Below are 13,534 nucleotides of genomic sequence, written 5' to 3'. Positions count from 1 at the left end.
GAAGGCACGCCAAGTACTCTGGTAAATGCGAGTAGTTGACGGTCGTCTTGATGCTAAGATAGTGTCTATCACCCCCTGACAAAGTCCAGCAGTATTCAACTGCGTCCGTTCAAAAGCCAGGCCGTCAGGCTCAGCCAGGTCGGGTCTGGATGCCTAACTGGTCCCTGGGTGAGAAGGTCCGGCCTGAACGGGAGGGTCCAGGGGTCCACAACTGACATCGAGAGAAGGTCCGAGAACCAAGGTCTGCGAGGCCAGTATGGTGCTATTAGAAGAATCCGAGTCCCTTTTTGTCGGAGTTTCGTCAACGTCCTGCCCAGGAGGGATATCAGGGGGAAGGCATACAGAAGCCCGTCTGGCCATGGTGTCGTCAGCGCATCCACTGCTTCCCCCCTCGGCTCTAGGTACCTCGAGAAGTAACGAGGCAGCTGGCAGTTGTGGCTGGAAGCGAAGAGGTCCACCGAGGGGGGCCAAACCGGAGCTGGAGGAGGTGGAACACTGCCGGATGAAGCTTCCATTCCCCCGGGTTGACCTGTTGCCTGCTGAGCCAATCGGCGGTCACGTTTAGAGCCCCACTGAGATGTTTGCTCGTAACGACAATAGATGGTTCTCCGCCCAGTCGATGATTCGGGTCGCCTCTTCCTGTAGAACCCTGGACCTGGTACCCCCCTGTCTGTTATATGAGATTTCACGCAAACGTTGTCCGTACGGATGAGGGCGTGTTGTAGAGAGAACAGAGGCTGGAAGCGTCGAAGGGCCAGATGAGCAGCTCTGAGCTCCAGGCAGTTTATGTTGTGATTTAGGTCCTGAGTGGACCACACGCCCTGAACGAAGGTGGAGTTGCAATGGGCTCCCCAGCCGGACAGACTGGCGTCTGTGGTGATTAGGACTCTGGCTGGGTCCCGAAAAGGCATCCCCTTGCTGAGGTGGGTTGTCGCTACCCACCAGCGGAGTGATTCCTTCAACGATGGGTCCAGCGGAATCACACGATGGTTGGACTTGGTGATGTCCGCCTGAAGAGGTAGGAGGGCCCATTGTAGAGGTCTTGAATGATGTCGAGCCCACGGGACGATGTGAATTGTGGAAATCATTGACCCTAGGAACTGCGCCAGGAGCATGTCATCTGCCCTTGAGCGATGTATCAGTTATGTTGCCATGGTTGTGATGGAGGCAATACGATCTGGGGACAGGAAAAACATGGCTAAAGAGGTGTCCAGTATAGCCCCCAGGTGCTGGAGGCGTTGGGTTGGCTGCAGGTGACTCTTTTCGGCATTGATCAGCCAGCCGTGAGCGTCTAGGGCGTCTAGGGTGAACTGGAGTTGTCTGTTGGCCAGGTCCCGGGAGCATGCTCGAAGGAGGAGATCGTCGAGATAGGCGTAAATGTGAACCCCCTGTAGGCGAAGAGATTCCACCATGGTGGCCATCACCTTGGTGAATACTCGAGGAGCCGAGGAGAGGCCAAATGGCATGGCACGGTATTGGAAATGGTGGTGGCCTAGTGCGAATCTCAGGAATCTTCTGTGATCCGAGCAAATTGGAATGTGTAAATACGCGTCCTTCAGGTCGATGGACGCTAGGAAATCCCCTTCTTGTAGAGCTTCCACAATAGACGCCAGAGACTCCATCTTGAAGCGGCGGTACTTGACAAAGCGGTCGAGAAACTTGAGGTCTAGGACCGCCCTCCATGAGGAATCTCGCTTGGGGACCGTGAAGAGGACGGAGTACATGCCTTGCAGCCTTTCGGATGGAGGTACTGTCTATAGCGGCTATGTTTAGAAGATGGCGTAGGGCATCCTGCATAGCCGCCCTGCGTGACTTGGAGACGGGGGAGAGGCAAAATCTGTCCGGGGGTTCCCTCCAAAACTCTATGTTGTACCCCTGGGTGAAGATTGCCCTGACCCAAGAGATTTGTGTCAGAGTGAGCCAGGAGCTGGAGAAGAAGGAGAGTCTGCCTCCAATGGGAAAAGTGTCAGAACTGCCTGCGCTGACGGGCTCCTCTGCCATAAGAGGCTGAAGCGGCTTGCCTGCCTTGGTATTGGGCTCTGGGCTGGAAACATTGTCTGGGCCAGGGTGCCCTGGAGGGATGGAAATCTGTAGGCCTGGTTATCGTCCACCAGGTCGTCCTCTCCGAAAGGGCTGGAAGGAGTGGTAAGGAGTAAACCGCCGAAATGGTCTGCGGTCGTCTCTTCTGACTGTGGCTAAGGCAGGCTTACGATTGTCCTTGGGATCGACCAGGACAGCTTTAAGTGCGTCGTCGCCAAAGAGCATAGCGCCCGAGTATGGGGCCATGGACAAGTTAGTTCTGGCGGTAGAGTCAGCGTCCCAATGTTGAAGCCATAGGGTTCGATGAGCAACAATGCCAGCCGCCAGAGCCCGTGCACCTTGGTGGGTTGCGTCTAATGTGGCATCAGCCACAAATGCAGCAGTCTTGTGTACCTTGAGTAGACCCTTCCGTAGCTTGGCGGGATCCGGGTTAGGGTCGTCCAGAAGGTCATCTAGCCACATCATGGAGGCCCGTGAGAAGATGGAGGCGGCAGCAGAGGCCCGGATGGAATGGGCGGATGCCTCGTGGATCTTTCGGAGGACAAAACCGAGCCGCCTCTCCGAGGGATCCTTGAACTGGGAGTCTCCTTCTTTCGGGAGGAGAGACCGAGACACGAGACTGGAAATGGGTTGGTCCACCCCCGGGACGTTCAGGAATGACATGAAGTCCGGGGCCAGGGTATACAGCTTGTTGGCCAAAGTGGAGGAACGGCGCGGACGTAGAGGGCGGGCCCATTCTTCTCTGGCCAGCTTGTTAATGGGATCTGGCACAGGGATAAAATGATCCACTGATCTAGGCGACTTGAGGACTCTGGCACCCTTCACCGGAGGGGCAACCGGTGGTGTTTGTTCTGGTTGAATGCCGAGGGTGTCCATTACTCTGCGAGACAGAGGAATGATGTCTGCCGGGTTGAAAAGGTGGTAAGAGTAGTCCTCATCTGGGTCAGATTCTCCACTCCATTCATCAGGGTCAGCCTGGAAAAGGTTTAAGTAGTCCTCCATCTGTGAGGATTCCACGCCCACTCTGCCCCTGACCACATCAAATGGGTTAGGTGAGGGTAGCGGGGCATCATCATGGCAGCTCGGTAGTCTTGCAGAGGTAGACTGCCGCGAAACTTCAGGCTGAGAGGATACATGAGGTGGAGGCTGAGGTTGATATAGGCACCCAAACAACTCTCGTAACTGTAGCAGAAAATCTGGAGTCAGCTGTATCCCTGCAGGTGGAGGTGCGGGTAGAGTATGTTCCTGTGGAGGCGCATGAGGCTGCACAGATGGAGTCAGGTCAGATTGGCGAGGGGTTTGGCTGGGGAAACCTTCAAACTCATCCTCTGAGGACTCAGAAGGAGACTGAAAGAGCGCAGGCACCGCTGCGTGCAGAGGCTTCTCCGGGAGCAGGGGTGCAACGTAGCGTGCCCTCTTGGGCGGCCCGTGGCCAGACAGGTGTTTAGTCTTGGCTAAGGCTTTAGCAGGCTTGTGTTTAGGTGGCTTGCGTAGAGATGAAGCGATGCCCTGACGACCTGCTTTAGAAGCTTGTGGCACCTCTGCGTTCTGATCTGCCATGTCAAAGTCTGGATCACGCACACAATGGGGAAGGTGCTGAGATCAAAGTCTGGATCACGCACACAATGGGGAAGGTGCTGAGATCGTGGATGTATGCCCACCAATATTTAAGCGCCCCATTTAACAATCAGGACTCCAAAAAGTAAGTGAGAAGTCGAGGTGTATTATTGGCCACTAGCTAAGTACACACACACAATGGGGAAGGTGCGAGACCGCTAATTACACTGCCAGGAAAAAAGGATGCTTTTCTTTAAAAAGCGCAGCGTGGTCAGGGCTAGATACACGCACACAATGGGGAAGGTGCGGTACCGCCAAAGTGCACTGATGAAAACTAAGCCTCAAATAGTGGTGCACATAAGGGGATACACACACACAATGGGGAAGGTGTGGTATCTCTTGACTATAGGTCGTTCTAAAGACACAGATCTCACATGCAGAAATACTTTAGAATAGGGGAGCCTAAATTAAGGCCCAACAGGGCTGAGAGAGCAGCCAGGACAAAACGCTGCCTTATAGGGCCTCAAGAAGCCTCAGAAAGGAAAAAACTTCAAAAATGCAAAAAACAAAATGGCGGCCGCAAGAACAAAATGGCGGCCACGATATCGGGGTTGCCTAAATAAGACCCCAGGAGGGCTGAAAAAAGCAGCCGAGCCTAAATAAAGCCCCAACAGGCTGAGAAGCCAGCCGGGACAAGAGGCTGCCTTATAGGGCCTCAAGAAGCCTCAGAAAGGAAAAAACTTTAAAAGTGCAAAAAACAAAATGGCGGCCGCGATATCAGGGTTGCCTAAATAAGACCCCAGGAGGGCTGAAAAAGCAGCCGAGCCTAAATAAAGCCCCAACAGGCTGAGAAGGCAGCCGGGACAAGAGGCTGCCTTATAGGGCCTCAAGAAGCCTCAGAAAGGAAAAAACTTTAAAAGTGCAAAAAACAAAATGGCGGCCGCGATATCAGGGTTGCCTAAATAAGACCCCAGGAGGGCTGAAAAAGCAGCCGAGCCTAAATAAAGCCCCAACAGGCTGAGAAGCCAGCCGGGACAAGAGGCTGCCTTATAGGGCCTCAAGAAGCCTCAGAAAGGAAAAAACTTTAAAAGTGCAAAAAACAAAATGGCGGCCGCGATATCAGGGTTGCCTAAATAAGACCCCAGGAGGGCTGAAAAAGCAGCCGAGCCTAAATAAAGCCCCAACAGGGCTGAGAAGGCAGCCGGGACAAGAGGCTGCCTTATAAGGCCTCAAGAAGCCTCAGAAAGGAAAAAACTTTAAAAGTGCAAAAAACAAAATGGCGGCCGCGATATCAGGGTTGCCTAAATAAGACCCCAGGAGGGCTGAAAGAGCAGCCGTAGGCCAAAAAACGCTGTCCTGGGGCGTCGGAACGGGTGGAGAGCCCGTGAGGGAGCCGCAGCCTCAGCGAAATAAGGCCCCAGGAGGGTTGAAAAGGCAGCCGAAACTGAGCGGGGGGGGGATCCGCAGCCGCGGGACCCCCACCCGACAAAAAAGCCGCCGCCGTCGCTTAAGTAGCCTCAGCGACGCACCCCCAAACAATCCCAAACGGGAAAACAAAAAGGGGAAAAATAACGCCAAGGAGAGATAAGGAACAATATACTAGGAAAAAATAAGAAAAAATTGCACACCCTCCGAACACCAACGTGGGGAGGGAAACAAACAGGTGAAAAAAGGTGAAATGGAAGAAGGAATAAAGACTTATCTATCGCTCTGTCCAACAGTTTAACCTGCCTCGGACGAAGGCAAGAATGAAGACTGGAGTGGGAGGGGCCCGAGGCCCAGGTTTTAACTCTAGTGCATTCTTGCCTTCGGACGCTAGATGGCAGTAGTACCCAATCTGATGGCAGGCTACCTGTGGAAAAACTATTTCCCCCCACTCCTCCCCCCAGATGCCCCCTAATCGGTTCTGGGAGTTCCCCCAACCCTTCAGAACAGATTTGGGAATGGTGTGGGACACGCACAGGGGAACCCAGCCATTCTAGCACTAGTGCAAATATTAATTGAATAGCCCCCCAAGAGTGCTACTAAATATTTAAGCAAGATGCCACAGTATAACTTACATCCACATGGTAACAGAAGAAGCCCAGTCCTTGTGGGATAAGGCTACTCAGCAACTCCTCCCTCTCCCTAGCATTGCTCCACTTCCCCCTGTAGCATGTAGTAAAATGTATTGCTCTTGCCAGTGGCAGCCAATGACACAAAGTCAAGGAAATACACAATGTCACATCAGAAAGAGATAATTTCTATTACAGAAAGGGGAATATCTTAAAATTTATTTTATTTAAGTTTCATTTTATGTGTTAAATTTATATTCTGCCAGTTGGTAATGACAGTTGTAACATCTAGTTCCAGCCTGAGAGAACCTTTTGTACCAGAGAGACAGGAAGTAAAGGAAAGAGCTTTGTTTGTGTCAAAGTGACATTACCCTTGACAAAATCACATGCAGACAGACATGTCATACAAAAAAAGCAATGCAAACTCCAAGTATTGTTTCAAGTTAGCCTTCTTGGATGCTTCTGTGGAAAGATGAAAGAGTTTTTTAAAAAAGAAGTATCGGATGGGGTGTTCAGTTTGTTTACTACAGCCCAACACTTTAAATTACTACATGAGATTTTGAATACAATCGTTGTGTTACATGATATAAGAGCAGTGTGCACTTAGGGAATGTAGCACCAGAATTTGAATTGCCTTTGGAAGCAACAGATGTGGGAAGCCCCGTCAGATTGAATGACAAACTCTACACTCAACACTTTACTATGCTTCCTTTCCACTCTGTTCTTCCTATTCCAAGTACAATAAGTGTCAAAGGAAGTTTTTTTCAAAAATATAGAGCACCTCTAGTATTTACATCCATGAAATCTACCATTTATGCCTGGTATATAGTCAGTAGTTGTGCAATCAGGACCATTTCCAAATAGTGCTAAAGTTCATCATGTTTGGAATCTGTAATTGAAGAGCATAAATTTTATCATTCATTTTGAATGCATATAATTGCAAGATCAAACAAAAACTGAGCAAAGCTGATATTCTCTTTAAATATTTTCTTACTGTCATCTCATCACAGAATTGCTATTCATTTACTTAGCCTTAATCTGCTGTCCAAGCTGGCGGTAATATTGCAAGCTGGTTCCTTTATAAAGGAAATAGGAGGCCACGAACCTGCTTGCTGTTTTACTACTGGAACCACATGAACAGGAGGCCATACAATAAGTCCACTATTATTGTCCCTCCTACTTCCCCAGATTCCTGAGTAAGGCGTAATGCCTATTGACCACCTCTCCATATGGTCTCAAATGCTGGATAGTAAGCTTTTAGGAAAATACTATTTTTCTAGTCAACTGTCTAGTCAACTTGGCATTTCTCTGACATGTACTTAGGGCTGGTTCACACATTCACCTGTATCACCATGATACTTCATATAGAGCTTTAGAGTGTTATAAGTACTTCACAACCATTGCCTAAGTAAACCTTTCAACAACCCATATTAAAGATGCTGGGTAGTGGGACTCAGGGAGCGGCTTGTCCCAAGGCTACCTCAGACTGTACATGGCAAAGGCAAAATTTATTTGAGCCTGGAACATCCTGGTTCACAGCTCAGGTCTCTTAGCCTCTGTGGCACAGTAAGATGTCAACGTCGTTTGTCACAATAAAATGTATGAACTGATTCCACTGTCAAGCACCATCCTTGTAGTGATGCAAGGCAATACCGACGTTCCACCAGTGGTATTTTATTCATGAAAGGTTCCCCAGCTCTGGATTAAGTTATCACCCTCCAAATGCTGGTGGATTCCAACACCCATCAGTCCCAGCCAGCATGTCCAATAGTAAAGGATGATAGATGTTACTGGACTACAACTCTTCAGCTAAATTCTACATAGACTCCTTAATGAACCTAAGTTAATCATGTCTATTAACTTTAATGGGTCTATTCTGAGTAGAACCAGCACTGACTATCACTCCAGTAGAGATGAGAAGGCCTGGAAAAAATCAATTTTTCCCCCTAGTTTTTTTTCCAAAGCTTGTTTTGTTTTCAAAAAATTGAAAAGAAATGGAGACAATGACGTGAAAGGCTATAGAAGGTTGTTTCAATCTAGGCAAGCTTTCACTTTTTAGAAGTCCACGATAAATATGATAACAAATATGAAAAATCAGAAGCAGCAGAAACTGATAGCTCTGAAAATGAGGCTAATTAAATTTCATGTAGCATTCAGTGGGCCTTAAGCTTTCTCTCCTCTTTTTATGGAAATGAATGCTTCATGTCTGGTTGACACCGTGGAGAACTAAAGGAGATATAATTTCAGAATCTTTTTTTACTGTGACATTAATGGTGTCTCCTGTTTTTATTGTTTTTTGCCTACTCCCCATGAACTGGTACAATGAACCTCACAGTTCAGCAATTTGTAGCTCTATAATTTTTATTTTTTTTAAAAAAAAGTAAATTTGTAATTAACTGAATAAACTGTACTTTTAATATACCAAGCACAATTTGATGACAAACCAAGTTTTGCATGATGCATTTTATATTCCGAAAGTAACAAAATGATGTTCAATCTTTAAAAGATGCTAAAAAATTAAGTATTGCATATTTTCCCATTTCCCCCAACATTTCTACCCCCCGCCCCCAAACCCCACACACTTCTTTCCTATGGCTTCAAAATTTCCAGAAATACATCTCTATTCCCCATATCTGGGTACTCCACACCCACCCTTGATTCTGAAAGTGATGAACTTGGATCTGTTATGTATGAATCAGCCCTAAGTAGAATAAATATAATGCAACACATCTAGTCTGGCTTCTGTATAAGGGCCACAGCATATGTCATTACACATGGGCTTGAATAATCTCTGGATTTATTAGAGAGTAATATTCATTCCAGAGAAGGAAAAGAGCAAACTGCTCAAATTCTAATATCAGATACCTAGGACCATTTTCGAATATTCAAGGAAAATTGAAGCAATCTTCAGGCTTTCTGTATTTGTGTAAGTAAAGACATTGGGGAGGTGGCAGTGCGGATGAGTGTACAAACTTCACACACAATACACACCCCTACCTGTTGCTGTTCCAGTTGTCCTCCACAAGTTGGAAGGCAATCTTCTAAAGTGGTGAGCCTTCTGAACTTGTAGACGCTCCCTACATGCATGAAAGGGTGCCTTTCTTGAGGACCCCAGCATTGCTTTTGTAAAGTAAATTCACCAAGCCTGATAAACAAGTTCCAACCTTTAATTGCTTATCTCCCCCAAAGAGAGATAAGTTTCTCACCTTTATGATGGGACTGAACCATCTTTATCTTCTCTGTTCTGATTTGAGCTATAAGCTTCTGTATTTCGGAGTCATACTCTGTCCATTCAGGAACTATCCTGACAGCAGCTTCTAGTTTGGGTTCTTTGGTTTTTGGATTGTTACACTGAAATATATATATATATTAAAATGTTTAACATTAATTAAAAGAGCATACAAGTAGGAGGGACTTAATACTGGGAACGATCTATCGTCCCCCTGATCAAAATGCTCAGGGAGACCTTGAGATGAGATATGAAATTGAGGAAGCATCCAAACTAGGAAATGTGGTAGTAATGGGTGACTTCAACTACCCGGACATAGACTGGCTGCATATGTGTTCCAGTCATGACAAAGAAGCAAAGTTTCTAGATATTCTAAATGACTATTCCCTAGATCAGTTGGTCATGGAACCGACCAGAGGGACGGCAACCCTGGACTTAATCCTCAGTGGGGACCGGGACCTGGTGCGAGATGTAAGTGTTGTTGAACCGATTGGGAACAGTGACCACAGTGCTATTCAATTAAACATACATGTAACTGGCCAATTGCCAAGAAAATCCAACACGGTCACATTTGACTTCAAAAGAGGAAACTTCACAAAAATGAGGGGATTGGTAAAAAGAAACTTGAAAAACAAAGTCCAGAGGGTCACATCACTCAAAAATGCTTGGAAGTTCTTTAAAAACACTATATTAGAAGCTCAACTGGAGTGCATACCGCAGATCAGAAAAGGTACCGCCAGGGCCAAGAAGATGCCAACATGGTTAACAAGCAAAGTCAAGGAAGCCCTTAGAGGCAAAAAGTCTTCCTTCAGAAAATGGAAGTCTTGTCCGAATGAAGAAAATAAAAAAGAACACAAACTCTGGCAAAAGAAATGCAAGAAGACAATAAGGGATGCTAAAAAAGAATTTGAGGAGCACATTGCTAAGAACATAAAAACCAACAACAAAAAATTCTACAAATACATTCAAAGCAGGAGACCATCTAGGGAGACAATTGGACCCTTGGATGAGAAGGGAGTCAAAGGTGTACTAAAGAATGATAAGGAGATTGCAGAGAAGCTAAATGAATTCTTTGCATCTGTCTTCACAGTGGAAGATATAGGGCAGATCCCTGAACCTGAACTAACATTTGCAGGAAGGGATTCTGAGGAACTAAGACAAATAGTGGTAATGAGAGGAAGTTCTAAGCTTAATGGACAATATAAAAACTGACAAATCACCGGGCCCGGATGGCATCCACCCGAGAGTTCTCAAAGAACTCAAAGGTGAAATTGCTGATCTGCTAACTAAAATATGTAACTTGTCCCTCGGGTCCTCCTCCATGCCTGAGGACTGGAAAGTGGCAAATGTAACACCAATCTTCAAAAAGGGATCCAGAGGGGATCCCGGAAATTACAGGCCAGTTAGCTTAACTTCTGTCCCTGGAAAACTGGTAGAAAGTATTATTAAAGCTAGATTAACCAAGCACATAGAAGAACAAGCCTTGCTGAAGCAGAGCCAGCATGGCTTCTGCAAGGGAAAGTCCTGTCTCAGTAACCTATTAGAATTCTTTGAGAGTGTCAACAAGCATATAGATAGAGGTGATCCAGTGGACATAGTGTACTTAGACTTTCAAAAAGCGTTTGACAAGGTACCTCACCAAAGGCTTCTGAGGAAGCTTAGCAGTCATGGAATAAGAGGAGAGGTCCTCTTGTGGATAAGGAATTGGTTAAGAAGCAGAGAGTAGGAATAAACGGACTGTTCTCCCAATGGAGGGCTGTAGAAAGTGGAGTCCCTCAAGGATCGGTATTGGGACCTGTACTTTTCAACTTGTTCATTAATGACCTAGAATTAGGAGTGAGCAGTGAAGTGGCCAAGTTTCCTGACGACACTAAATTGTTCAGGGTTGTTAAAACAAAAAGGGATTGCGAAGAGCTCCAAAAAGACCTCTCCAAACTGAGTGAATGGGCGGAAAAATGGCAAATGCAATTCAATACAAACAAGTGTAAAATTATGCATATTGGAGCAAAAAATCTGAATTTCACATATACGCTCATGGGGTCTGAACTGGCGGTGACCGACCAGGAGAGAGACCTCGGGGTTGTAGTGGACAGCACGATGAAAATGTCGACCCAGTGTGCGGCAGCTGTGAAAAAGGCAAATTCCATGCTAGCAATAATTAGGAAAGGTATTGAAAATAAAACAGCCGATATCATAATGCCGTTGTATAAATCTATGGTGCGGCCGCATTTGGAATACTGTGTACAGTTCTGGTCGCCTCATCTCAAAAAGGATATTCTAGAGTTGGAAAAGGTTCAGAAGAGGGCAACCAGAATGATCAAGGGGATGGAGCGACTCCCTTACGAGGAAAGGTTGCAGCATTTGGGGCTTTTTAGTTTAGAGAAAAGGCGGGTCAGAGGAGACATGATAGAAGTGTATAAAATTATGCATGGCATTGAGAAAGTGGATAGAGAAAAGTTCTTCTCCCTCTCTCATAATACTAGAACTCGTGGACATTCAAAGAAGCTGAATGTTGGAAGATTCAGGACAGACAAAAGGAAGTACTTCTTTACTCAGCGCATAGTTAAACTATGGAATTTGCTCCCACAAGATGGAGTAATGGCCACCAGCTTGGATGGCTTTAAAAGAAGATTAGACCAATTCATGGAGGACAGGGCTATCAATGGCTACTAGCCATGATGGCTGTGCTCTGCCACCCTAGTCAGAGGCAGCATGCTTCTGAAAACCAGTTGCCGGAAGCCTCAGGAGGGGAGAGTGTTCTTGCACTCGGGTCCTGCTTGCGGGCTTCCCCCAGGCACCTGGTTGGCCACTGTGAGAACAGGATGCTGGACTAGATGGGCCACTGGCCTGATCCAGCAGGCTCTTCTTATGTTCTTATGTTCTTAAGTAAATCTTCCTATCAGCTACAGAAAATATTTGATAAATATGATATTTTTGCAGGTCACAAATGGAGGCAGAGGCAGAGACAGCATAGTAGGGAAACAAACCTAAGTTCCCCAAATCTCAGTGTTGTCTCACCTCCCCTGTAAGTCATGGGACTTATATTAAGTACTAAAGCACACACTATTTTGGTTCCATGCAAAATTAGAGATCATAGCTGTGCTGACACATCAGGCACTATTATGCAAATGATGTTGGCAAAAAGTCCACGTATTAATACATTACTGGAGAACAGCATGCCGTGCTTTTCAATCACTGCTCGACTAGGCAGCCTACACATCTGGATAGCTTCTTTTTATAAACGGAACCATCTGTTACCAGCCCCAGGAGCTCTCAATCCCACCATTCATCTTTTTTCAACTGGCTCATCCCAAGCAAGCTCTTCTGTTAACTTCACTGAAAGGACAACAATGTGCCTCTGATAGACAGTTCACAGCAGACAATTAATTCATAAAAACGGAGCTCTGATGAAGAGATGTAAAACCGGATTGCCCTGCATTGCTTATATTGAAGGAAATGTACAGCTGTATCGTAGTCCCTTGGAAGAGCCAATAAGACATTGCTCTGTGTTTTGCCCTTCCTGAGCTATCTTGCTGTTATAAAGAGGGAAACGTCACAAGAGCTACTTCCCAGTGATTAGCATCTGCTTGCAGCCACAAACAGGACAGGAATAGTCATCATGACCAGGTTACAGTTGACAATGATTCAATAAAAGGTAAAGGTGCCCCCGCACTTGTAGTGCGAGTCGTTTCCGACTCTTAGGGTGACGTCTTGCGATGTTTACTAGGCAGACCGTATATATGGGGTGGGATTGCCAGTTCCGTCCCCGGCCTTTCTTTACCCCCCCCAGCATATGCTGGGTACTCATTTTACCGACCACGGATGAATGGGAGGTTGAGTGGACCTCGACCCCTTTTACCGGAGATTTGACTTCCTCCTTCTGTTGGAATCGAACTCCAGCCGTGAGCAGAGCTTTTGGCTGCGTTACCGCCGCTTACCACTAATTTATTAACTGACCCCTGAGATCCTACCAAAGTTGAGATTGGGCACAAGTGCTCCTCACATCATGGGGTGGAAATAAATTATGCATGGAAATGCCACATTCTTTTGAAGAGATAGTGGGTTTTATCTTACAGATTAAGGGAAAGTCCCCATTCAAACACATGCAAAGTTCTGCTGTTCCCGTTTACTGACAAATGGGAGTGGAGGAAGGGCATAGAGCGAGCATATGCACTCAATACCAACTCCTGACCTTATCATAAGTAGGATTGAAGTGGCCAATGAAAAAATGCCTCATTATCCAACAGCTTATAGCAGGACTGCCTTCATGACACCACTCAATGTGTGTGTGCGTATGTGTGTGTGGGGTGCTATAAAGTGACTCACCAGATCAATGGTTTTAGCTTTTTTCTTGGATTCATCACTGCACCAAGTTTCACACCACAGCCACTCTTGAGGAAGAGATTTGATGGACACCTGATGAATCATGTTATTTGGAAGATCCTGAAAAACACCACAACATTACTACTGGGCTTCTCAAATATAAGCCGTATACTGTAAATGTTAAAATGTTACCTGTGAATGAAGCAGAGCTAGGCCATGCTAAGGGAAGGAGAATTCCTTGACTGTGTTATTATCACTGTAGCAAGAACAAGGAAGACGGTGTCTTCCCCATGAGAATCTGAGGTAAGTCAAAGCAGAATGGTGAGGGTGA

The 13,534-nt window shown here is 46.4% G+C and overlaps 1 protein-coding gene across 2 annotated transcripts in view; it reads right to left on the bottom strand.

Moving 5' to 3' along the window:
• Positions 1-5,858: 5,858 nt before the first annotated feature.
• The window catches only part of UGGT2 (UDP-glucose glycoprotein glucosyltransferase 2), a 119,142-nt gene continuing 111,466 nt past the window's right edge, over positions 5,859-13,534 (bottom strand). For both annotated transcript variants that reach the window (XM_061630083.1, XM_061630084.1), the window contains exons 37-39: positions 13,207-13,323; positions 8,858-9,002; positions 5,859-6,540 (exon numbers count right to left, since the gene is read on the bottom strand). In XM_061630083.1, coding sequence (XP_061486067.1) covers positions 6,518-6,540; positions 8,858-9,002; positions 13,207-13,323 — 285 coding nt within the window. In that variant the 3' untranslated portion in view covers positions 5,859-6,517. The remainder of the gene's footprint in view (positions 6,541-8,857; positions 9,003-13,206; positions 13,324-13,534) is intronic.

The sequence above is a fragment of the Rhineura floridana genome, chromosome 5, assembly GCF_030035675.1.
Source record: "Rhineura floridana isolate rRhiFlo1 chromosome 5, rRhiFlo1.hap2, whole genome shotgun sequence".
In the NCBI taxonomy this organism is placed as follows: Eukaryota; Metazoa; Chordata; class Lepidosauria; order Squamata; family Rhineuridae; genus Rhineura; species Rhineura floridana.
This window is presented reverse-complemented; position numbering and strand designations above follow the sequence as displayed.